Source organism: Pseudopodoces humilis, chromosome 13 (genome assembly GCF_049639895.1).
Source record: "Pseudopodoces humilis isolate 2021_Gansu_Grassland_sample_001 chromosome 13, ASM4963989v1, whole genome shotgun sequence".
NCBI classification, from domain to species: domain Eukaryota; kingdom Metazoa; phylum Chordata; class Aves; order Passeriformes; family Paridae; genus Pseudopodoces; species Pseudopodoces humilis.
The window spans coordinates 11,145,235-11,172,591 of record NC_142212.1 but is presented as its reverse complement, the minus strand read 5'-3'; the positions used below and the strand labels follow the sequence as shown (position 1 = coordinate 11,172,591).

General features: G+C 40.5%; 1 protein-coding gene across 1 annotated transcript in view; it reads right to left on the bottom strand.

Annotated features, from left to right (window-relative positions):
• LOC102108571 (netrin-4-like) overlaps window positions 1–27,357 on the bottom strand; it is a 41,242-nt gene that overhangs the window by 13,694 nt on the left and 191 nt on the right. Inside the window, exons 2-4 of the mRNA XM_005522061.3 lie at window positions 20,982–21,523; window positions 9,644–9,907; window positions 6–132 (exon numbers count right to left, since the gene is read on the bottom strand). Of these exons, the coding sequence (XP_005522118.1) occupies window positions 6–132; window positions 9,644–9,907; window positions 20,982–21,523 (933 nt within the window). The remainder of the gene's footprint in view (window positions 1–5; window positions 133–9,643; window positions 9,908–20,981; window positions 21,524–27,357) is intronic.

Sequence of the window (27,357 nt, the reverse complement as noted above, 5' to 3'; positions counted from 1 at the left end):
CTTACTTCTGCATTCATTTGGTGCCCCTGTTTTCCCGTCTCCTGGCTTCCAAGGCTGGTCATTGTAGAGCGGAGCGCATTTCTCGCAGTGGTGCCCTGCCGTGTTGTGTCTGCACACACACTTCCCATGGACCTGTCGGGGAAAAGGGATACAGTCAGACAGCTGCAGGAACTGGTGCAGCCCCCAGCAGCCTCATAAGGTGGTGGGACCTCTGCACAATTCCCACACAGCTGCCTGGCACTCTCAGGAAACCAACAGAGCCTGGAGTTAAAACATGTAGCTCTCTCTTTTCACAGTTATTAATGATGTAGAATTTTCCCAACACCTTATAAAATGCACGTAGCAACAATTTAACTCTCAGCTGGCTATTTAACTATTGCATTGATGAACAGCTCTCTAAACTGGGTGAGCTAACAGGTCTTATTTTGATTTACAGGTTCAGGGCAAGAACATGCAAAGAGTATCAAATGTACTCTGGGCTAGCAGAGCCAAGTCACAGGAGAGCACAGGCTAACAGAGGATGATGGGCTCTCTCTTACTTGACATTAGCACTGATCTGGAAAAGGGTGTAAATATAGGGAAGTGAAATCACCATGAATTACTAAATTATAAAGTGTTAGATGAATGAGCAAATAGTCCTGGACATCCTAGGACAGTTAAAAATATAGCAAAAATATTACAAATGGAAAAATACCAGTACCGCCACAGAAAAGTAACCTAAAACCACACATTCTATAAGGAAGGCACTGATCTTTTAACTTAGGTACAATAGGCACCAGCCTGCCAACTTACATATGACAATATATAAATTGGATTAGTAGAAAAGGCCTAGTAAAATTCTGGGCTATGGAACTAAGAGCACTGTAACTCCAAGGGGACAGAAAATTGTACCTGCAATGCTGTGTTCAGTTTTGAACATCTCATTACCAGATAAATTAAGAATTGTAAGATGTTCAACAGAAATGAGCAAAAGCTGGCTGAAGAATGGGGCTGAAGTAAATAAACCCATCTAAGCTGGAAAACAATACATAATATTTGATGGGCAAATAAACTGCACAAAGTCTTGACTAAGACTGGCTGAGTAGTTCTCTCTGTGAAAAATTACTTGAATAAAGAACTTCCTTCCTTTGTATATACCTGCCTTCACTGGAACACAATAATAATTTTTAGTCATGGAACTATTCAAATGTATATCAGATTTGGAAGCAGGTGTTCACACCAGAAGTCAGACCATGCAAAGTGAGCTAGTCCAGACTTCAAAGAGAAAGTTACCATTGAAACTACTTCTGCTTTCAAGCCATTTTACAGACCAGGAGTAAAGCAGCCACTTCCACAATAAACTATGATTTGGTGTGTGAGATTCTGTAATATCAACCCGCATCTAAGAATGGCCTTATGGAAGCGTTTTTATGTTGTTGCTTGGTTCTGTTTGTTTGATTTTTTGGTTTTTTGGGGTTTTGGGTTGGCTTTTTTAATAAATAAATTGTATTCCAATATCTGTTTGCAACACCACGGGGAAATGATTTCACAGATAAATTTTTTTGAGGAAATATCAAGCACAGGGTGTGTGAGAAAGGGAAGGGTGGTACCATAAGTCATGTTCTGCATTTATCACAAGAGTTGCTGCTATTATGCCAGGAGAAACTTGTACTGGAGCAGGAAATGCACAGAAATCAGGGATTAGACCCCTGTCGCTCCCTGGGCTGTTGAGTACCCTGAGTTCAGCACAGCTCTGCCCCACTGCTCATAACAAAAAAGAACAGGCTGAAATTTCATTTTGACTGGGGTGTGAATTGACTTTAATCCTTTAATCTCACCATTAACATAAATTTCCTTTTTCCATAGTCTTCCCTGAAAGTCAGGCTCTCCCTGCAGCTCCCCTTTTCCATCTGACAAAGCAGGTAGCTCAACATCTGGAGAGACTTTGCATCCAAAAGAGCAGCAGTGTGGATGTGCTCCCCTGCCCCCAAACTCATGTGCCTGCAGCAATTTGCTCACTGCTGTCCTGGTTTCTAATCCTCCTCGAGCAGAAATGTGATGTAGCAGCAGCAGCTGCAGCTGATGCCATCGGGGGCCAGCTGGCAGGGTGGGGCAGGGAGGGGCAGGGAGGGGCAGGGTGGGGCAGGGTGGGGCAGGGTGGGGCAGGGCAGGGTGGCTCTCAGCAGAGGCAAGATTCATGCCACTAGTTAGGAAACAAGCCCGTTTTCAGCTAAAGCCTGAGTAGTTTATGACACTGATTTATATGAATGCATATAAATGTATTGGTACAGCAGATTAAGCATTGACATCCAGGGGATTTCTCTATCACATCTATATTTCACTTTATCCTTTTGTTCCATAGGTAACACTGCATCACTTGACATATCCTGATCCTTAGATACAAAGGTCTTTAGGCCTGCATGGACTTCTCCACTGTGCTCATTGCTGCAATATTTGAGTACTTTGGAAACATTATGGAGTTAATTTTTATGACACCTCCCTTCATCTGCTTTTCCTCAGTACTCTGATAACTGCATTTTCTCTGAGGCTCTTTCCCATTCACTGTATTGAGAGTTCAGCTGCTCTCACAAATATTTTTGAAACTGGATGGTGTCTTCCAAAGTTATTGACGGGAATGGATCTGAGAAAACGATGCAGGCAGGCAGACAGTGTGATGGTACAAACCTCCCCATTTCATGATACCAGTCTCAAGTCCCCTGTGCATCACCTGGAATAGTTTGCATTCTTGCACTCCTGCTCTCCAAGTGCATTTAGCTGGGGTTGCTCCTGTCACTAATGCAGGCTGTCAGCGTTGAAAGATGAAAACTGAGGCTTTAAATGCTGATATTCTGGCTTCTTCATGCTTCAAGTTTTCTAATCAGTTTTGAAAAGAGTAGATGTTTACAAACTGACAAACCTGAATTTAGAGGGTATTAGTCCAGGAAAGGAACACAAATGTTTTGCTATACTCAATCACCATCATATTGGCTTTAATGGCCACATGAAAGTGAGTTCTATGTTTATATTTTAGTGTGTTCTCGGACTGTGGCTTCATGATGTAAACTTTTTCTAGATAATCTCAATTTGAGACCTTACTGCTTCTTTTGATGCTGTCACCTAAGTCATGCTCTGAGTTATGTATAAATTGGGCTGTAAAACCAAACCATGTTTGGAAAAAACCTAAACTGAGGGTTTTTTTTCCCTTGGCACTAGTATTTTTAATCTGGATTAATTCCCTCATCTGTCTCATAGTACAGTCATGCTGTTACAAGTCTGGTGTTGTTGCCAAAGGCTTTGATTTGTACATCAACCACCCGAGCAGCTTTGAATCAGGACATAGAGGAGGTTATAGCCTTGTGGATTTTAATGCCAGGATGATCAGTTCTAATAATTTAGCTTGACATGCTATACTCAGCCATGAGTTTTATCCAGTAGTTCTTCCATCAATCTCTGTAACTGCTGTTGGATTTATAGCACATAGTGTGGAACTTTATTCTGTTTTCATACAGCAGTTCCAAGAAATTACATGATACTTAGTCGTCTTTGCACAAAGCTTCTTCACCTGAATTCTGATCCACAGCTGAGAGAAAATATTTCACCTCTTTGTCCTTCAGTTTTTAAATTGTTCTAAACTCTGTTTAGCTTTGTATAATACTTGAAGCCTCTTGCTTTCTCTCTGCCTATGTAGTTTCTTTACCTATTGTCTTTTCAGTCAACATTGTGGTTGTTGCTCTTTCTCCTGGGCTACTCTCAGTCTGTTTGGGGGCTTTTTTCCTAATGAATGAAGGTTACATTTGGAAGCCTTCCAGGTCAGAGCAACTGTTGCTGATTCAGAAAAAATGTTTGCCTTTGGACTCTGTATTCACTCTGTAATGTCGCTGGAGAAAATTTGGGACACCACAGTTTACAATGGCATCAGATGCTATCCCTTACCTGCTTGTAGTAAATTGAGTCTTCCTGGGTCATTTTGCATGGTTAAATGAAACAGTGTCTGCTGTTCTGCTTTGTTTCTCTTACAGTTCAAATGGGCTCTGTGGTCTCTCCAAATGAAAAGACATATCCATGCAGATTTATAAGAAATCCTTGTATATCAAGTCCTAAGGAGAGTACATACAACTTATAAGAGGCCAAACTAAAAATTTCCTTTATCTTTTCCAAAGTGATGAAGAGAATGGATGATTTGATGGGCGATCCCAGATTACAGTGCCTGCTGTGCGCAGATGGACAGCTCAAATTCCTGTTCTAATCAGGAATGAGAAAAGCCATTATTTTCCTCTGTCACTTGCTGTTGTCTGGGAATAGGTTTAATACATGTGTATGTCAGAAAGCTACTACACATATGGGTGTTTTCTGAGGGAACTCAGTTTCTGGCTCATACTTGGTGACTGGTGAATGAAGTCTGCGGGAACTTGGCAGGGATAAGTAGAGCTGGGACACTTGAGGCAGCACCTGAGCCCGTATAGGTTTTGATCTCCATAGCAGTAAGTGAGTGAATGAGCTGCCGCTGCTTCAAAATTCACTGAATTGGTAATGCTGGAGAAAAATCAGTGATAGTGTTCAGCTGAATATTCAGACTGACATCCTGAAGAACTTTTTGAACAGTATCAAGATAATATCACTCAGTCTGTACCAGTTTCAAGACACAACTCCACCCTCTGCCTGAATTCACCTCCCTCAGGCTTTGCACACACACCTGGCTCTCCCTCAGTCCATATTTCATTCTGCTTTCTTATTGTTTTCTTTCTGAATTCTACCTTGATTATTACTGATTTTGAGGGCAAGCTGCCCTCTTATTTTTGCCTGCAGTGGCAGTAACTCCATTATCAATCTGTAACAAACTGCACATGAGGAACAGCTGTCAGGCTGAAACGCTGTACCTGACTTACAGCAGGTCCCCAGCTCCTGGTGAATGTCTTAAGAATGGAGGAAGCAGAAAGGGAAATGAGACTCAATATTTTAGCACTGAGTGCCTGAATCACAAAGTAATGAGTAAATTCCCCTGTTTAAATGTCCTGAAAGTGAGTGGCACATCTTGCATCTCTGAGTTCTGGGCACAGCTGGAATCAGATAATGTGAAAACTTAGCTGGGGATTATGAATAGAGCTGCACAAGATATCTGAAGAGGAGGTAGATAATATTTGCAAGGGTTACGACATCCTGGTCACCTAGAAAATTGATATAAAAAAGCAAGTTTTACCTTATGTAACCTCCATTATGCCAAACAAGGAATCCTACTTAGAACCAGATCCTGCTCCCTTTGAAGTAAGTGGAAAAACTTTCCATTTGCTTCATTATGGAGGATCAGGCCCACAGGGAGTCTAGTTTGTCTCTGTAAACAGGATAAAGAAGCAAAAGAAACATCCGAGGCCACTTGTAAGAATTTCCTGGCAGTGTAGGTACCAATAATTAGAAGTAAAGAAAAAAACTCTAATGCTTTATACAAAAGCATTTTAATCCACATTTGCTTTCCTCTTTCCAAACTTACTTCTCATGAGCTAGAAAGAGAATTGTGAAATGTTTGGCAAACAAAAAGGACTTCGGTCTTGATTCTGTGTTCTGTCCATATGCACTTTCTGCTTTGTAAACTTTGTTCTGGGAACACCTCTGGACTCAGCTAAAATGGGCCATCAAAGCAGATCCTAAACCTGACAGCTCTGTAGAGACACACACAACTTTGTACATCCTGCAGTGTCAATACCTAGTTCTGTTGCATCCAACCATAGAGCAAGGCCAGATGCATTCAGCTGCCTGGGTCCTGGCAGTTGTTTCATTTATAACAACATATTGATGCCACCCATTAAAAAAACCCAAAAAACAAAAAACAAAAACCTAGAAACTACTTGTAAGAGTTTGAAAAATGCAGGCTGTGATATTCAGAAAGGAGAATTTTGACATTAGATACCATTTGAAGCTATTGAAGTTGGGTGAGGAATGACATCTCTGGGTCTCCTTTTATTTTTCCAATATGGGTAAAGCTAAATAGAAACCAAGAAAACATTACTGTCAATAGCAACAAACCTCAACAAAATTCATGACATGTTTGACCTGAAGTTTCTTGCCTATTTACAGCTCCTATCTTCATTTCTCAGTTTTCCTCCTACCCAACATGATATTCTCAGTTGTTTGTACAGAAAATGTCATCTAGATAAATTGTGTTGAGGGGGTGAATGGCTTGTTTAAAAACAAAATAAAAACAAAACAAAAATAACCACCACCAACAACAAAGTCCCCACAGAAAGAGTAATTATTACTGTTTTGCTCCAAAATAGGAAGTCAGAGAATATTTTCATTGGATCCTATGGACCTATTTTGAATCTCACTGTATTTTCACAAACTTTTGACCAGAAATATGCATGAAACTATGTAGGATTTCAAGGTATGAGCAATGATTCACCATGTGGACTTTGGGTTTACAATCTGCAGTTTTCTTGTGTCCATTTGTTGCTATGACACTGTGGCATCTGTGACATTGCTTCTCATGGGGCTGCATTTCTTATTGGCAGCCTCAGTGGAGAAGCCAGAAGCTGAACGTGTTGCCAAGACTGAGGTGACATGTCCACAGATAAACTGATCATGGATAGATTATCTAAAAGCCATAGCTCATCCAGTCCCTCCAAAATTGTGTTAATAAAGTATCAAGAAATTTGCTTTAATTTTCTCCTTTATTTAGTATCAGTTTAACAGTGTTAGGAGTATTGCAAATGGGAGGGATTTCTGCCACAGTAAGAAGAGCAGACTTGCAATTTAACACAATAATGCATTTTCTAAGACCCAAGTGCAGAATGGTCTCAGATTTTGGGCCTATCCCATATCAAACATTAGTTTGTATGTATCAAACATTAGCTGAATTCTATATGAAGTTGCTTTTATTTTTGTTAACTACAGAAGAAAATGCATCATAGGAGGATTATGAACAGTTAAGAGGCTGAAACTCATATTACTTAAGACTTTCTGTGGAAGTCTTTATATTTTGCAGCATTTTATTTAATTACCGAACAGCAGCCCAGGAAACAAAGCTGCTCTGCCTTCAATCTGTGGATGATGTGACATCATCCTCACCAGGCACATTAAAAACTGCGTGTCTTGGGACTTGTTCTGCCCATCTGTACCTTAAATATTAGATGTGGCCTGTGGATTGAATCAGATTATTTCTGGATGTGCAGTGTTTGTAACATCTTTTCCACACCCTGTTTTATGTGGGTCACCATTACCATGTGACTGAAAGCAGAGCACCTTTTCTCTGACAAGAAATTGCAAAATGGCAAAGTTTTGCAGTGTATTTTGGCTGATAGGAACTTTATCACTGATGTTGAACCTTCAACAACAAAGGCCTTTTCTCCTGCTTGTAGGCAAGGAGATTACTGTGTTTCAAGTCAAAAAGTTATACCCTTACATAAACTCCCTCATGCTGGCTGTGTAAACCAAACCTTGAGATCTGGACCTATGTGAGCTCTCCCTTCACCACTACAATATCATTTTTGGTAAGTATTAGATAAAATGGAAAAGGATCCAGGGATCAGGCTCTTTCAGGAATGGGTTTTCTTTTGCATTTGAGAAAGACTTAAGTTGTAAGGTCTAAAGATTAATACAGTAGCATGATCATCTTTACTCCAGGCTTGTGTGATCTGCAAGTAGAATTTTCAATTTTTACCGCGTAAGGTTTCACATTTCTCTAGTCAGCACCAAAAATAGAACATAAGGGATTATATGGAGAGAACCTTCCAATGGTATCTGCAGAAATAGGATCAGCTGCTCACTTTGGTCATTGAGAGAGGGGATAAGGAGGAATCACCTTAATTTGCAGCAGAGATTATTTAAGCAGGCACTAAAGAAGAGTTTTCAAAATGTTAAAGCTGGAACAACTACTGAAGGTTTGAGTGTTCTTTGTCAGGAAAATCACTAATTGACTAGTGAATGGTTTAGGTGAGCTTGATCACACCTTTATGTGAGGACACAAACCAGCCCACTCCTGGTCTTTTCCAGGCCTCCCCTAGGATTTTAGAGACAGTTAAAACTACAGAAAGCTTTCTTATTTTTTGCACAGCTGTGTTTGAATACTTGCTTAGACAAAGACTTGATAATATCTGTGCGAATCATGTGCTGCATCCACCCTCTCTCTCCTGGGACATGAGTCACTAGTGAAGTGCATTTCATCAAAACTATTTCACCTTCTGCCCTGTGAAGTCATTGATGGCACAAAAAGATTCTGTTCCCTTGTGACCAGTGGGAAAAAATATCCAGTCATGGTTTACAATGGTTATGCCAGTAACATACACAATATTGTGTTTTCCTTTTCTGATGGGCAGAATGTTTCTTTTTCTACCAGCTGCTTTCACTTAGTGTGTTATTCATCTATTTGGTTTCACTGTGTGTCTAACAGTTTGCAGTAAGAATATTAAGAGATACTCTCTTTAAACAGCTTTTCTCCACACAGTTATGATTCAAGTGAGTCTATATTATTTGAATCTTACAGTATCACATAGGGTAGCTGAATCTTGGATTTATACCACAGATGGAACAGATTCAGAAATTATTTGAAAGTCATACAGTCTTAATTATCTTGCAATATCTACCTCTGAACCTGGGAAAGTTGAAAGGAAGACAATGAATACACATTCCAAAATGACATAAGCCAAAATGTCACGTGTACCCTGTATCTAAAGGGACAGAAATTAGCTTAGGATGTTTTTCTTGAGTCTTTTATGTCAGAGTGCACTGGAGACTAGAATTTTAAGAGTTATTTGGATTTTCAAAACCCAATACAGAGACAGAGACTTCTGGATCCTGGGGAGATATTGACTAGTTTAAAGAGGCTTGAATTCCATCTCTGATGTATGTCTAGATGTACCTGGATATTTGATTAGATTAAATCTCCTTGTGGCTGTTATTACAATTGTCTACACAACGCTTGCAGATAAATCAAAAAGGTGTCATCAGCCATTTCCTCTGAATTTCAATGTCTGAGCAGGAATTCAAACACAGCTCCTCTTGTGCACATCCAGTGTCAAATGCAGATAAAAGATTGAACAGGGAAGGGACACTCCAAGTACTACAGAAAAATTTTACTAAAAGGTTTGGCTTTTTTTTAAAAAAAGTTCTAACTTATTTTAAGATGCATGGATAAAAGAGTGGGAAAGAGGAAATTATTTTCACATCCTGAATGTTGCTAAGAACACAAAACCTAAAAGTGGTGGTTAGAACCCTAACTATGACAGAACTGCTCATGTCTCACAAACTCAGAAAATCTCAGATCTGATGATGAAATTCTGCTCAGGGCAGACTTTGCATCAAAGATATTAGTTCAGTTCTGTGCAGGCATATCAGTAGGAGATTTCACTCACTATATTTGGGGTTGGATCTCTGTTCCAATTACAAAGAGCCCTTTCAATTTATAGGTATCTTGAGGTCCATAGATTTTAGCAAATTATTTGAATTTTAGAGTTCCAGAGTTTTTTGCAGTTATTATACATAAAACTGTAGAAAAGAGGATAGGAAATATTTTCCCAGAGTGGTGTAGGTTTCACTGTAATGGATTGACTGTGCTGCCCTTTTTTGGGATAGACTTAGGGAGGCTGGGACAGGCTCACACATAAAATTCACATTTAGGCTGAGGCAGCAGAAGCAAGTAGCAAGTCTAGTACGCTGATAAATGTCTGGAACTCACCATGTTCTCCACGACTCCCGTCCTGTTGGCAAGCTCACATTCCTCGGCATGCCCATTGCAAAAGCAGCTTCCCCGGATGATCAGGTCATAAATAGCATAGTGGGAAAATCTCTGGGGTTTCTCTACCAATCCTGAGCCATGGCATGGACATTCCTGTCTTTTTAACAAGAGCAGGCGGAGGTTGGTGAGCTTCAGGAGATCCTGAGCCTCAGGACTGTAAGGGTCTTCAATCTTGTTAGCTGGACTTAAGGCACGATAAATCACCTGAAAAAGAGAAGGTTCATATCCCAGAACAGATAATAGCACTCTGCATACACAGCAAATATCCCAAGACAATTTTTAGGAAAAAGCTATAAGACTCTGCATAAGCAATTGTGGGGATGTGGCTGATCCCAGAGCATGACAGCTGAGTTACCACCAGCTGGCCAAGCCACGGCAAGTGACTGTGCCCCTGCTTTCATCCCATCTCAGATGTGAGATGGGAAATGCCTTTGTTTAAACATCACTCCCTGGGGCTACTGAGCCCTGTCACTTCCTGCAGTTCAGCCAATATGTCAAGGGACAAGATAAGTCTGCTTCCTTGTGTTTCTGAGCCAGGTGACAATAGTGTCACTCAGAGAAATCCAAGGTTTATTGGCATAAATACAGTGTTAATGCCATCCCAATTTCTGGAAGCATTTTAGGAGCGTGGCTTTAGCATGAGTTCTAGAGTCAGATAAACAAAGGCACTACGGGCATCCATGAAAAAAGTGGAAACTGTGGTCAGACTTTTTCCTGGGTGACCTGAACTCTGCTGGAAACACAGTTTAGCTTAGGGCAAATGAGCACTGGGAGAGCCCTATCTGCACACTGAGCAGATTAGTTAATTAGTTAGAAGTAGCTAGTTATTAGTTAGAAGCAGCTACAGAGCAATGAGTTCACAGGACCCAAGGTGCTTGGTGCTTGCTGTGTGTCTGTAGGTTGTTACTCCTTCATCACAGCATTTTTGCTGTTTGATAGTTCTCCAGAGCAGCAACAGTTGGGTTCTGAGCATCACAGTTCTAATCTGGTGTTTAACAGTGGCTGTTGTACTTTGGCTCATCAGCACCCTACCCTTCTCTGTCTCTTGGGGTGTGCTTGTTTCTGTTGCTTTTGGGAGAGGCTGATAATGGACGGCTACACCACAGTCCTTGCCATTGAAACAGAGAACTGTTAGCACTGTTTCTAGGCTTAGATGTGCTAACTCAAATTTGATAGTAGTTTTCTCCTCTGCTTGAGATTTTCCATCATGGCAGAGGGATTTGTCCTTGGGATTCTTTGGTCCTGCTTTATAGGTGGTCACAGTCTCTGTCTGACTCACTCTGTCAGTATTACCAGAGTGAAGTCTTTGTTTCCACAGGGATTCCCTCTTTCTCTCTCTCAGTTTTTCTTCCTTCCTAGTGAACTGATCAGTTTAAATACTTGTAGCATGTAAAATACTTTTGCTCCTTTTTTGCTTCGAGAATCCACCAAAGAGCTTGGTGGTACATGCCTAGGAGATAGTTCATTTGCATGTTGATGGCACATGGGGAGACAAATGCCCTTAAGTAACAGAATCAGCTGCCAGGCTTTGCACAAAACCCAGCAAAGGCAGTGGTACCTCTCCCACACGTCCACAGTGTTTTCTATTTGGTTAACTCTGTTCTTTTTTTTTTTTCCTTCTTTTTAATTCTCTTCTCTTCTATTGTCAGCTACTTACAAAGCTGCAAACAGCCTTGCTTGGTGAGATCAGAGATGCCCATAACTCCTTGTTTGGCAGAGCTGTGTGCAGATTGCCCAGGCTGTGCAATGCAGGTGCCCACATTCCCCTGACCAATGAAGCCATGACAAAATAGCTCAAGCATTTCCATCCCTGTGTCTACATTCCCCTGGCCAATGGAACCATAAGCAAATGGCCAAAATGTTTCTTTTTTCTCTCTGGCACTATACATCTTGATAGCAATAGTCTTGCACTGTGCTATGGTAAATGTGAAGAAAATCCTGTGTACTACTAGAAACCTACTTTCTATATGGTATGACAACTTTAAACAGATGGATTCATATTTTGGGGTCTCCAGTCAATTATCCATCTTCCCCATGTTGTAATTGGCATTCTGAGAGCCCTGAGGTCTTTAGGCAAAGAGCAGCTGTTAGGGGCTCTTCTGTCAGCAAAGGGCCACTTGCTTTCACCAAGCTGTTTTGTTTCTTGTTTCTTTGCTTGACAGCTTAGAAAAAGGTTTGGTTTCCTGTGGCTTTATTGTTTTGCAAATATTTTCATTTCTGGCCATGCCGCTCTTGAGAGGAGTTGCTTTGGCATTTTCCGTATCCCATTAGAGCACTGAACATCATTTGTGAGTAGAGACATTAATAGCTTGGAGTCCCATAGGGATTGTGGCATCCTTTTAAGAAAAAACAGTATTCCATTCCAGCTGAGGTACAAGAGTTTGTTTGTATGATTAATTCATGACACATTTCTGTCTGGAATAAGCTCACTGGTGAGACTGGATTTGCTTGTCTTTATTTCTCCCAAGGCAAGCCTTGTTAAGTGTTAAAGATCTGATTTGGGTGACATAACACTACTGAGGTCTTCTGGGAGCTGCACTTAAGTGTTCTTCTAGGATTCAACCTCCAGTGAGGAATTAACCTTCCTTAGCTTAGTAAAAATCAAAGACATTTTGATCAGGAGATATATTGCGTCAACAGACGTAGGTTTAGGTGAGCTACATTTTGCAGAGAGGTAGCAGTTTTATTTCATAATTAAATCAGTTTAGCAGTTTTATTTCACATATGCATAGGACTAGAAAATGGATTTTCTCTCTCTTCTGGATGTCCCATTCCCCTTGAAATATTGGTGGTTAAAATTCTTGGGCATAGGCAATTGCATAAGGTAATCACCATCTCTTGCCTCACTTTTGGATATTCTATTGAATGTTTCATCTGACATTAAAGTGCCGGTCAGAAAGTGGTTCCTTAACATATAGATTGTTGTACTGTCAAGAAAAAGATGTTATTTTCTCTTCATTACTCTGCTGTGTGTATTTATTAAAATAATTCTAGATTTGGATAAATTTTTTAAAAGAACTGGTATCTCACCTTACATGCCAGGAATTATTTTTCCATAAATACATAATTTAGATTAAAATAAATAAATAAACAACCCAACAAAACCTGTTCCCTAAACTTTTTTCTGTGTTATAAATGCATGGTTATGTTTTAAATGAAAGTGTTTGGGTTTATAGTTCCCTAAGGAAAGATGGATCCTAAATTAAGGGACAGATTGGTGGTGGCTATATATATGGGTTGACAATTTTATACGATTTAGGAAAGAATTATATTTATCTGAAAAAGGAGAAGGTATTGTTTTGATAAAAGTACAGAGTGGGGAATGCAACTATTTGGTCATAGACCTAGCACAATTGTTCCCTATAATGCTCAGCAAGTAACTAGGGCCTCATGCTGTTCTGGATTGATTTCAGTAGGAACTCAGTTTTATGTACTGCTTTCTTTCCATAAAAATGGGATATTGGTATTCAATCTGGAAAAGTCCCTGAGAATTCCTGGCCATGGATATACATACATGCAATTTTAATAGTTACAGGCAAAAGACAAGAGTTTGGCTGTCTCAACTGCTGAGACATGAATGTATTAAAGATTAGATTATAAATTGATGTAAATATTAGTGAACTCCTAGAGTCATGATCTGTAGGAAGAGACATTCCCTGTGTTATTCATCCTTTTTATTTCAGTTCACAAGGTTGGTAATTCTAATGCCTATGAAACAAATTCCTTCTATACAGATAGACATTTGACTTCTGCCTTTTGCAGAAAGGCAGACAAATTATTTTTTTGTTTCCCAGAGATACTGTGTGAGTTTTCAGTTTTCCATTACATTCATGTAAAAGATATGAAGAAAGCATAATGAAAAAGAAGTGTTTTCTTTTAATTAAGATGCAAGTTTTGGAAAGAGCTTCCCATGATTTTCACTGTAAAGCTGTTTCTCATCTAATGAAATCTCTATCTGGTAGCAAGCTCTGTTCTTTTTTTGCTGTAATGGACTGCTCTGAAATCTCCCAGTTGTTTCCCTAAACATCAGTGTGCAGCTGTCATAAAAGTAGCATAGGCACAGCTGCAGAAGAAAATCTGGTGGTGATTGAGTCTGCTTAGGGACACCCTAGAAATCTTTCTATTGAACTGTGTGGAAGCTGAAGGTGGGCAACACCTCTATAATTTAACCCTTTGTGGAAATACATTCTAGGTCACGAGCTTCTCTTAGAATCAGGATCTGGCTTTGGAGCTGAATGCTGAGTGGGACTTTCATGCTTATCTGCATATCTGCTTTCGAGCACATATTTGCCATTCTCATTCTCAAAAGTCAATCAGCTGTGCCTCAAAAAGATGGTCACTACCCTGTCCTCTCCTGACCTTCCTAAGAGCAAGGAAGTCTGGAAAATGCTGTAAGTGTGCAAAGCTAAATGGCAGCCACTGTTTGTGACTGGTTTTGCTGTACACAAGTTGGCACAGCCTCACATTGTTTTGTCACCTATCAGGAGATCATCTTCATTTCGGAGACAGTGTCTCAGATTTTTGATTTCTTGCCATAGGTTTTGCTTCTCCATTCCTGATGCATCTAATTCTGTTTTCTTAACCTGATCTTCCAGACAGTATTAGTCAGAAGAGATATGGACACAACAAAGGTTCCACCTTGCAAACTCATAGCCTAAGGCCAAGGAATATGAATCATGAATGGAGGGCAGTGCCAATGCATGGCCTCCTACAAAAGAAGATCCTTATGCAGAGCAAGAATTTGATATTACAAATCATCCTTAAGCTGTGTTCATCATGCTGCACACAATCAGGTTAATGAGGTCAGAAATGTCTGTGTGCTTACACTGGATCCATCAGAAGGAAGCTGCAATAAAAACTTTCATCACTCCTAAATCCTCTTCACTAAGAGATTCTCATGTGAGTTGATTTTATTCTTAAAGGAACAGTAAACAATTGTCTCAGAATTTTTCCTGTGCCCAGTGGCATATGTCCTGTGCTTTGTTTGATGGATTTCTGTCTTGTGGTACAGTAGTCTTAACTAAGAAGTAACCTCTTTTCTGATTTACTGTTTGGAGCACAGAGAAAATGTGACTCTTCTCCCAGCCTTTATAAGGTCTATTCTGACAACCCATGGAATGGTGTTTCTTAGTCAAGATCCACTGCTTTTCTGTCCTTCCAGAGAACAAAGCTTAGAAATCTGTATGGAATATGGTAGCTTGTTAAAGAAATAATTGTGCTTTTGATTTTTAAAATTTCTTTGATCTGGGTAAACTCAGCTACCAGTGGCATCCTGAATTCATTCTGTATTCTCCAAATCAGAAAGGATTGATGTGTCTTCAGTTTCCATTTGCTTTGAGGTTCTTCCAGTAATCCAGTTGGTGTGGCATTTTAATATCAGTATTTAGGCATGGCTACCAATATGATTATGGCATAATTAAGTCAGGCAAATCTAAGAGCCATGCAGACTATTTCTCTTCCTCAAAAAAATCATATTCTGTAGGTTCAGGTTATCTGCAGATGTACATCCATGTAGAAAGGCAAGGGTTGTAGGGAGAAGCAATACTCTCTATGAGACAAGTAATGTAGTTGAAAAACAAAATCTAGATTATTTGACAGAAAACCCTTCATCTTTCAGTCTGTATAGAGGGAATGGGCAAAACTCCACATAGCAGCACTGTAGTGGGGGTATGAGAACATTTCCATGCTCCCATGAAGTGCAGTGTCCTTTTTCATAATGAGGGATGGTGCTTGCTCTGAAATGGCAAAGGGCAGCACAAGGAGTTCTGTGATGCAACAGCTGACTGGGAACTGGATTGAGAACAGGGAGACTCATTTCTCTGTTTGCTGGATTGTCAGGGAAAGTCAAAACAACCCACCACCATCAGCGTCAACCCATATCAACCAAGTTGTGTTCTCAAGGGAGAGCATCCATTTCTTGTAAGTGGAGCCATTTGTATCTCTAGGTCTTGGCTGAAATCTTACACATGAACAGACTTAGCTAAATGTACAGTTTCACTGTGACAGTGATGTGTGGACAACTGGAGAGCAAATATTGAAGTGTTCTTTTGCCTGGAGTTTGAAAATTACACCAATAAATTACTAAATTTCATAGCATTTTAGGCAACATTTTTTTTTTCACACTTAAAGCTGGAAAAAAAAAAACAAAACAAACCTCCACTAAGTTTTTATAAAAAAGGGTGAGAAGAAAAGATATTTAATATCTGCTGCTGCCTTCTATGTTCAGAAAATGAAGAAAATGCAGAAGCAATGCTTAAGAACCCCCATTGCTGTGTCTTTCTGTCTGATTTATAATGTTCCAAATGGTTCATTACAAACCAGGTCAGAATAGGAGACTTGGTGCACTCCTTAAGTTCAGTTGCCAGGGATGGGATTGCTGGATGAGTCTCAGTCAGTTTGAATTCCCTTCAGAGACAAATCCTTGAGCCCCTTAATTCTTCCTCCAGGGAAGCATGGCCTGGCAGTGCGATCAGCTTGTTTACAGTGCTGGTGTTAACTGCTTCCTCTCAACTTGTCTCTGCATTCTATCTGCTCTGCAGCTCAAGATAAATGAAATGCTGAACAGACAGCCCTAATCATAACAATCAGGCACTTACCTACACTAGTGACTAATCCCTCCTGGAATCCTTTCCAGATGGAAGTTGGAATAACCCAGCTGGAAGTTGGAATAACCCGAGCATCACTTTTAGGGGCCAGTCCTGATGGCTGTTGGATAATTCACTGAAGTGCAAGACCCTGTCTTTGAATCTTAGCTATTGGGAATTCAACCTTGTGATGTGCTGAGCAGGTTTCTTTCCAGTGACCCCACTGCCATATGAGATCAGAACTATAAGAAGTCATCGAAGCCTCAGTGGTGGCCTCTTGAATTATTGATGTCTCCATTTAATGAGGTGTGTGTGTGTGTGTGTGTGAGCACAGGGAATACTTCTTTGTTTATCAAAAGGTTTGGCATGAACACAGTAAAAGAGAAGCTTGAGAAAAGACAGTGGGAAATGCAGGTCTCTGGAACAGGATCACATACATCCCACACAGAGCCTTGTCCCTGGCCTGGTTTGGTGCTTGGGTGCGAGTGTTCGCCCTCTGGCACAGCTATTGCTCAGGAACACCCTGGGGATGGAGAAAGGCTGCAGAGGCTTCAGTGTCAGTGCAGAAGAAAAGACCTTCCAGAGGGCTGACTGTGGCCTCTGTCTGAACAACCTGGTGGCTTTTGAAGCAGACAGAACTGCATCCATCACAACCTGTCTTGGTCTGGCATTCACCGAGTGGAGTGTGTTTAGAAGAGTGATTAAATGTCTTTTAGCCACAAAGAGGGTCCACTCATCTTTGACAAAAGGCGCTGCTGGGGACTTCTGTCCCTAAAGAGGTCACCACAGGATACAAAACGGAGAATGAACAGGTCTTCTGTGCAAGGCACACTTAACATGTTGCCATAGAAACCAGTTACTTAATTCAGGCATACACAATTCTTCCAGCCCCCAGTGAATTCCAGTAATGGGTTTATTATATCACACTTCATTGGTGTCATCTGTCACACAGACACTCATATAAATGAACCAGCCTTTGATTCAGAACTCCCTTCCACCAGCTAGACCCAGTAGGGGAAGGGTCTCCTTCTGAGCTGATGGTTATGAGCAGGTCAGTGTTTCACCCCGCTTTGCATGCTAATGTCTTCCTTTCATGCAAACGTCATATTCAATGGAGAAGAACATTTGTTTTCATTTCCTGATATTCCAGTTTATTAAAAATGTGCTTTTAATCTCTCAGATCCTTGAGTGCACGTGCTGTCAGGATGCAGGTTCAAACATTTCAGTCCCTTTTTCCCCCCACGTGATGTTTGAACTACAACTCACATTGATGTTTGATGCAATTTCTCCTTCTGCTTGGGCCAGAGTTTTGATTTATGTTATCTGACCTGATGGCTCATTTTAGGTTCCATGACTATATAGTACAGTGTTTTTAAGTTAGAAGAACAGATGGATGGACAAGTGGGTAAAAAATGTCTCAGTCATGCCAGTATTCCCTGTAGATGCAGTTACAGATGATGAAGAGGCCTTAAAACTGTGGTGCTGGTTTCAGTTCATGAGATAATGATGAATATCCTAGGATTCAGATAGATAGATTCTACCTATTAAAGTACTCTGGATCTGAATGGGAGTAGGGGATTTAACAAATGCCTGAGTAAAAGAAAATGCAAAAGAGGTATTATAAAGTAATCTTCTTGAATTTCTGTATGAGGTGTTCCCCAATGTATCTTATCTGAGATGGAATGGAGATATGTGACCTTGTCAGAGGGGAAAAATAGGGGGCAATCAACCAGAGACAAGGGATGTGCCTTAACTTAGCATTATGTTCTGCTGTGACTTTGTCATGTCACTCATCCAAATGTCTTTTGCTCCGTTCTAGTCTCCTACATTTTTCTCTTCTGAAAAATTTTTTACCTTGCTTTTAGGAAGAAACTCTTTCAGTGGTCTTGGTGGCCACAATGTGCTGCGTGAGATCTCAGTTTCCAGATGTGTGTAGGTTACTGTGGCTCTACCCCCTTCCCCTTTCACGTCTGCATTCTCAGTTCTGGAAGCCAGTTGACCTGAAATCTTGTTTCATGATGTGTCCCAGAATGGGTTTTAAACCTAAGTACTCTCACTAGGCCATCTTTTTTTTTTTTTTTTTTTTCCCCTTTTTTAAATTCCTTTTGTGCCCTGTTAAAAAATGAATTTGTGTCTGTTCTAAGAATGAATAGGACCCAAGAATAACCTGAGTCTCATGTGGTGAAAATTACTTCAAACCCCTCAGTAAAGAAAACTGGCATTTATGTCAGAGCATTAATTAGCACTTAAGTTGGAACAGTTTTGATCATTTCAGTCTTGCTGTCAGCTTGTGATGTGAGCCCCTTGGCAATCCAAGGCTTAGCCAGAATCAGTAACTGGGTAGGTCAGAGTAGAGGTGAAAAAGAAGCAGAGAACACTGAAAAGATACTGGTGGGGATTCAGTCAGCTGCCTTCAAAGTCACTCGAGTCAGTGCTTGAGGGGATGCTCTGGTGACATTTGTGACATCTTCAAAACAAGGTGTAAAATTGCAGTTCTGAGGTGTGTGGGCAAAGCTCCCGTGAGACCTGTAGTAACAGTAGCAGTGTCACTCAGGCAAATCTATCACTTTAAATAGCTACACTCTGCCTTCCTTTATTTCAACTCACAAAAGGATCTGCTATGTCATACTGCTGACCTGAAAACCTGCTGCTTCTGCACCTTTGCCACAGGACATTTATGGATAGATTAAGAGGTTTCTGTAAAGTCTGTCCAGATCTGGACAATCCTTTTGGGTTAATCTGCTGTGATACAGTATTTGTCTTGTCCTCTGGTCAGTTGCCACACAGATTCCTGTGTGCTGCTTTAGAGCCTCAGCACTTCTCCCATGGAGGAAGTGACCTCTGCACCTATTGAATTCATATTCGTGAAACTATTTGGGATCTGCAGGGGTAAAATAGGACTGGCTTCATTATTAGTATTGTTTCCTGACATCTACTACCATGCCATTGATTAAGCACACACATACTCATTTCAGTGTAGCTGCTGCCCAAATTGACAGAATCACTTTGACACTTGTAATCACAAAGGCTTGCATCAGATGAATGTTTTATTATTTGATTTTCTGCCATCCACTTCTTAGATTTGTTGTAGCAGCAGCAGCACATGGTCTTAATGATATTCCCCAAGGTTAAGAAAGCACAAAAGCCAGCACAGTGCAGGGGACACTGTACTAGAGAGGGAAGGGTTATTTTGCATTTAAGGCCAAAGCATTTCCCTCAGACCCTGTATTCTGTCCCTCACTCAACCAGAATTGTCCTCCTTTACCACAAAACATTTCACCTTCCTGTTCTGCTCTTTTCCCATCTGTGAAATGGCAGCAGAACCCTGTATGTGTGCTGAAGATCATTAACTGGATCTTGCAAAGTACTTCCAGATTTTTGATTGGAAGGCACACAAGAATGGAAAAGTATATTACTTGCCGAGATTCTTGACGTGGCAAATTGCAACCTCCCTACAGAAGACATTTGCATGCATTTGACTTGCATTTGACTTTGACATGAAATGAATCATGATAACTGACCAGCAGAATTACTGCTCCAGAAATAAGACAGTTTAGTAGTCAGATGATCTGTTCCAGGTTTCTAATACTCAGAGATGTTTCTTAGCCTGTTACACACAGATGAATTCAATCTCTCCCTACAGCTGTGCCCCTGCCTTGGGTATAGTGCCTTGGCTTCTTCTCATGTACATTTTGAAGTGCACTGCTGCAACACTGGGTTTTCTGAAGCCTATCTGGACCATTCACCTCCCACCTAAGCTTAATTTGCAGATAAGTGTTACTGCTGAGTCTGCTGACCACTCCAAGATGGAAACCAAAAGGATTGTGACTTCTCTGAGGAAGAGAGAAGGAAGTGAAAGAACATGAAAAGTTTCAATCCTCTGTTGAAATTATAGGAAAATCTCATAATCTTGCTTTATGACTTTGTCTTCTCTTTAAAATGATACCAATGATACTTTTGGTCATTCCCATCTGAGCTGTTTCAAGATTGATGAATGAAAAGAGTCTAGTCAGTAGTCAATGTTCCTGTCAGAAGAATTTATCAGAACAATTGTACCTTTATTTAAAAAACACTCTTTTGCATGTATTTAAGAACAAATCAGAATATTCATACCAAGGGAGGGCTTTTCCCACCATTGAGTAGTGAATCCTGGCTGTTCTCTCCCACTTCTGCTTCCAAGCAGTTTCATTTCTGAAGCCTATGGCTTGATACAATCAGCCATAGTCACCACCAGCATGAAAAGTGAAAGCAAGAAAACATTGAACTTGGAGAAATTATGTATTTAAAAGTCAGCCAATAATCTAAGAATTTTTATACGAAGAGAAAAAAGAAAGATCATGCAGTTCACGTCATCCTAAAGTGAAAATGGTTTGGATAAATCTGACTCTGCAGATGTGTGTTTCCCACATCTATTTTGCTAGAATTCTAGTTCAGTTTTGGGCATCTGCAGTGTAAAATTAGGTAATGTTCATATTATCCTGTGAGCTCTCATAAAAGAAATTTGCTAAAGCATTTCTATCCCTGATGTATAATTTCTCTTCTTCTTCCCCTTTATTTGCTCAACACAAAGCCTTTAGGGAGAGGATACCTTTTTAATGTATATGCACAGTATGTCTTTGAGATACACTCTCTGTTTTCTGGCAGTCTGGAGCTGTCTGACATTAAACTTAGTCCAAATCTCAATTATTGCTTACCTCTCCTCTGGTGCAGGGCACTGCATCTGAATACCTGGAAGTGCACATGGAGCCTTCCTCAATGAGATCATCCTGGAGCCCAAAAGTAGCTGTACAGTTGACAGAGAAATACTTGTAGGGCCTCCAAGTCTGCCCATAATCCTGGGATCTTTCCAGCACCATGGCAGCTGGGCGAGGTGACTTGAACACAGCAATGACGTGGGTCAGGTAGAATTCTGTTTCAAAGTCCAGTCGGATTTCCTCTCTGTGTACCCCTTGGGCTGACTGCCACCAGGAGACGGGGTTTGCAAAGAAATCATCTGTCATGTCAGCAGGGAGGTGGGAGTTATCGGGCTGGTTGGTGTTGCATTTGGCGCAGCGGGGCTGCCCACAGCTGGGGGAGGCGTGGTGGAGGAGGTTCTGGTCTGGGTAGAAGCAGAAGAGCTCTGTGCTGTTCTGGCCACACGTGGTGGTGGTCACTGGTGTCCTTCCTGTGGCGAGGTTCCCCACGGGAGGGTTGCAGGCATGGCCATTGCAGCGGAAGGCTCGTGGCCTTGCGGGATCTGAAGGACAGGGAAAAGAAACACAAGTAGAATTTCTCAAGTAGTTCTCATGGTGTAAGCCAGGTGACAACACAAATGTTTGGAGTCCTCATCTGGGGACTGGAATTTAAGAGGACACCTTTGAAGGAGAGCTGCTTCATCTTTTCACACAAGGTTTTGAGATAGTGACTCAATAAATCTAGTCTTTGTGTCTGGTGCCTAACTCAGAAACTGATCTTTAGAAAAATTCCTGCTTATGGTGCTTAACTTTGATTTCCATTGAAAATGCAATTGTGCCAGTCTATTGAATTTTATGGTTAACCAGAGAAATCTTGTGGTTTTTACTTTCCCTCTAGTAAAGCTCCATATTGAAGGAATGAGTCTATTCCATGGCTTTATTTTCATGGTAATCAGAGAGCACATTCAAACTGGACTGGACACTGTCAATACATTAAGAAAAGAGATGATTCCTGACTAACAAGTTACAGACATTAATTACAATAATGAACACATGAAGAAAGCCTGTATTGCTATAGCTGAGTGTTGAGCTTCTACTGCTTCTAATAAGATCAGGTGGAGTTATTAATTTGCTGCAAAGCTGAAAATCGAGTCTCTGTTTTGTTTAAATACCTTGACATGGAGGTGGTGGTTACATTCTATTTGCCAAGTGTGCAAATACTGACAATTTTTTGGTATCTTCAATGTATATATTAACTTATTTCTAAATTAATAAAAGGAAGGGATAACCACAAAATCTTAATGTTGTTTGAAAATCAGTAGTGTCTTGTGAACTGGAATTAAAGGTCATTCCAAAACCTTATCTCTATGCTGGAGAAAACTGCATTTCTAATGACATACAATGTTCTCTTTGCAACTTAACACTCTAGAAGGAGTTAAAAACTGACCTTCCAAGGTCATAAATCTAATCCAAGAGGTCACAAGTCAGATGACTGGATTTAGGTCTTACAGGAAATGACCCTTCCAATGAAATGTGGCATGACCCTGGGTAAAGCCTGGGTAATCTAGGAGCAGTTCAAAGGTCATCTATAAATTCAGCATTCTAGGCCAAATTTTAAAATCCGTATTCCATTTATATTCAGCCTTTTCTTTGGTAAAATCAGTTTAAAAATCAAGTTAGGTGAAAGAAAGGGGTCTGAAAATTTGCCTTATGAAAGTACTCAGATTGTAAATGTTGTTGGATGAAATGGACATTCCTCTTTCCTAAAGGAAAGTTTAAAGTGAAAAAATGCATCCAGCTTGCACAGTTTTGCTTCTGAGTTGATCCTGTCCTCAGTTCCTCAGTGACATCTCTGCACAGGCCAGGAAAGAAAGGTCAGACAAGAACTCTCTTTTGGAAAACACTTCATCAATTCTGCATTCCAGGGGTAGGATGCAAAATAGTTATTGCATGTCCACTGAATCCCATGACCAATGGTTTGTGCCATTGTAGCTCACATACAGTTCCAGGTAGTCTGAAACTTCAGATAGCAAGGAAGGAGATCATCCACAAATGCTCTTGTCTGCTCTTAGAAACAGGTGGAAGCCACCTCCAAGGTAATTTGCAGTGTGTTGTCTGGCAATGATTTCCTTTTACCTTCAGCTGAGCAGGTGATCCTCAGCACTACCAGAAGTAAGCAAAGATACAATGAGCTACAAGTGCACAGCTCAAGAATGTCTCTCCAAATGGCATTTAGGTTCATGTCCAAACTGCTTGGTAAAAGCTGCTGGAAATAAGGGAGGCAATTTCTGTGTTTAAAGCAGATTCAGTATTAACTGATTTTGCTCAGTGCTGCACAAAGGTGTCATCTTTGCCTCCAGAGAATTTTAGTGGGACTCGTCTTACAACTGAGCTTTGAACAAGCATTAGTTCTGACTAAGAGTCAGGTTACTTAGTTTTGATTAAGAATGGATCCATGTTACAAATGTTATTGGATTATGGATGATTATGTATAAATTTACCATGTAATTAAAAGAAAGTCCATCTCTATTGATGGATTATGCCACTAAAGCTTTCACAGAAGAAATGGGATGCTAGAGTTCTAAATTAAGGAAGTTGCATAAGGGGGAAGCTTTTCAGACAAGAATGTGAGAAAGCAGAAAAGGAAACATTTTCTAAAGGGAATGGCTGCTTTTTGTATTTCCCATAAATGGACTATTAGTTTTGTATTGAATTTTTAGCTGTTTTTTTCTGAGCCTTGAAAAGAAAGATGTTTTTTCCCCTGAACAGTAGTCACAAGAAGGTTTATCTGCTCTGCCTGCTAATGCAGCAACATCAATAAACAGTTCCTGTCTGAACTGCTGTGTCATTAGGTAAATGGTAGAAGAACAAAGTGCAAATTAGCAGAAGGGAGTTTGAGAGAAGGAGAGAGATTGGAAAACAAAATCTGCAGTCGATTAAAAGCTTTGTATTTAAAGAAATCAATTGGCAGAACATTGTTTGGCCGCAAGGATAGTGCAGCCCGCCCATCACTCACTGGTTCTGTGGAAACAACACGAAATATTGAGTCTGGAGAGCAAGAGGAGACTGCTGCAGGAGAGAAACAGCAGCCAGGCGAACACACAACTTACCCCAACTGCCAGGAGGAATCACTGAATAATTCATAGAGAATTAAACAATTTGATTACTCACGGGCACTGCATGTTATTATGAGGTTGATTAGTTTTTACTCCATGGAGGGTGGCTTGGGTCCATAAATAGTATGATTAAAAAAATTATTTGTTTGTTTTCTGGTCCCTCAGATCTGTGCCACAAAGTGGCAGGTCAATGGCACATGCCCAGCCCATGTTATAACAGTGCTGTTACCTGGTGATTAGGGACTCATGACTCATGACTCAGTTCAAGGGAGGTCATATTGTGGACATTCCTGGGACACCATTTCAAATGCAGATCTCTTACTTCACAGTTTTGTACTAAAACACTGTAGACATTAACAAAAACCAGGTTCAATTATTTTTTCTTCATTTCTTTTCACCCTCCATTGGATACTCAACAGAAGAAAGGTCATATGGCAACTCATCCAAAGCCTGCTGATATGACTGGAAAGATGGCTAATATTTTCTGAGTGATTCAAATTGGAATTTTTATTTGTTTTCCATATGCAGGTTTATGATTTAGTGTGTTCAAATCTCCTGCAGTGAGTCAGGACAGTAAATTTCATATATCTCAGAAAGAGCAAAACCTTTGGGCATCTTCTGCTGTGTGTTTAATGGAGCAATTTCAGCATGTATGTCCAACCTGGATTTCACTTGTTATATATCTGCTCAACTTTTTTCTTAATAACCAAGACCTTATAAGTGTTATTCTAAATCTAACCACCCTGGGGACTTAAGTTGCTCAAGTTTTTCTTAGCCAGACCTAGAATTTTACCCTTTAACACTGGTTTCAACAGCTGTACAACTCTTTGGTTTGTCTGGGGCCAACATGCTGTAAGTTTGGCAGGTCTTCATCCCCTTTTGAGAAGCCTGGTGTATTTCTGCACTAAAATAGTTCTGATAACTGGAGCTAATGAGCCTGCTGTCAAAATACCTCTGAGGTGAAATTCAGAATGTACCATGAAACCAAACTTGAGGCACGGACAGAAGAACAAGATCCCAGGCTGGGGCCCTCTTCCATCGTGTCCAGTTGCAGTCTGCCTGTCCACATCCTTCCTGGAGCAGCAGTGGGCTCCAGCACCTGCAGCTTCATTGGCAGATGAGCTGAATAACCTCAGACCAGATGAAACCAAGTCCTGCTAATAACCAGGTCCTGCAATCCTTGATTTTCAGCTTGATGGTAGAAGTGGCCATTTTTGACCACATCACACTTTCTTTTCCAGGGCTCCCACTGGGACGAGAGCTGGCCTGGGTGCTGCTCCCCAGGCTGCTGCTCGCATGGGGAGGTCTGGGGCTGAAGCAAGAGCTCAAGCTGTTGTCAGCTGCACTAAGTGTCCCTTATGCAAGAGTTTTCAGATGACTGCAGAGTTGATTTGAGGGGAATAATGCCCTCCACCTGCATAAGACAAGGGGAAGGATTGTCCAAGTGTCACATCTTACAGTATGAACCCAAGCTGACTGCTCCAGCCTAATAAGTAAGGTGTTTGGTTTTTTGTTTGGGTGTTTTTTTCTCCATTATGTTTAAAGGTCTAAGGAGTCAATCTTGACAACCCAGACTGTCTTCTCTGCACAGAGGTGGCAGAAGGCAAATATTGGACTCCCCACAAATATTATGTGCCTTGTACTCCCCACAGGCTAATGAAGTAAGCCAAAAACATACTTCTCTGTGCTTCTCTAAATAAAGAATCAAAACCTAACAGGCAACCCTTGTGCTTCCACAGGCTGATTGTTCGTGCAACCTTTCATTCAAACACCAAATATTTATTTAAAGGGGCATTGAATCCTTAGCAGCATCACCTTCAATATCCAGTTATTTTGCTGGTATTCTCTATGTCCTACACTATTATTTTGAGTGAGTTGAGCTCCAAACAGAACACACTCCCTCCCTGCAAATTCACTTTCTAAGCAGCCAGCTGGGAGCTGTGTTTCCTTGAAGATTCATTTTCTCTTTGTGAATTGGATGCAGAGCAGATTTAGGCTAGTTTCTAACAGGCTGCCTTCTGCAAGTGTCAGCAACTTCCCAGGAGGTCTCTGCAGCCTCTCTGTGCTGCATGTTATGTGTCCTCTAGGAGCTTACATCCTAGCCTGGGGAGCTAGAGAATGCCTAGAGTAAGACACTAAGAGAATTAAGGCACATGTACTCCCTCCCCTCACTCCCTGTCACGCTGTGACAGCCTTTTCCCCAAATGAGTTACTGGGTAATATGACAGGATGGTAAATTTATGAGCTGTTTCCAGTTTTTAAGAAAATAATTCTTGTGGTTATGGAAATCTGCTGTCTGTTATCAGTGGGGTTCTAGCTAGGGAATAATCTGAGCTGAATCCACTTGATCTGCCTCTGCCTTCAGTGGAACTTGCAGGATACTTGAGTGTTTCAGTTGCTTTCAAATCACTTTTGAAGAGTGTTGTTCCTGTCCTAATACCCTGAGCACACAGGTGAAATTTAAACCATTGAAATGCTTTCCTATACAGGAAGAGAGATTCCAAGAGAATATCTCAAAGGAAAAGTCACCAAGGATGAACTGTTTTTTCATCAATAATTATTTTTATTTTTTTCTGACCTGATTCTTGTAATTAATCCTTTTTGAACTTAAAGATGTATTAAACCACTACAGAAAAGACATAAATCCAATGCTTTGCTTCCTTTCCTTTAAGGAATTTGTCTTCATCATAATCCAGATATTTTTAGAACCCCATGTAAATACCATTACAGCTGTATCATTCCTATATGTGTTTATTTGTACACCCACATGTCTACTCACGACTAATCAGCTTCTCTCTCTGTTTTAATTAATTTTTCTCTAATGCTAATTTATTCCTGTCCTCTGCATGTTAACTATTCAGTTAAGATTTCCTACACAGTATCTCTGATTTTTAATGATGCAATATTAAGTTAGAAGAGAATAATTCAGATTCCTGCACTGATGCTTTCCAAGGATGTTGTCATTTCACTCTTGTCCTGCCTAGGAAGGCAGTGTTTCACCCTCAAAACAAACATCCAGTGTATCTCACTCCATCTACCTTTCTTTCTCTTACTTTTCTTTTGTCTTAAAAAATGATACTCTCCTTTCTTTTAAGGGTGTATGAACCTGTGCATCCTATGATAAGTCTTTGGAAGAAGGCTGAATTATAAAGTTGGGTATTGCAGGGAATAAGAAGCATTTGTATATATTGACTAACACAGATTCCTTGTAAAAATCAACCTAAAATAAAGATGTTTCCACAATTTATTTTTCACAAACAGACCTGATTTCTATCCCCTTT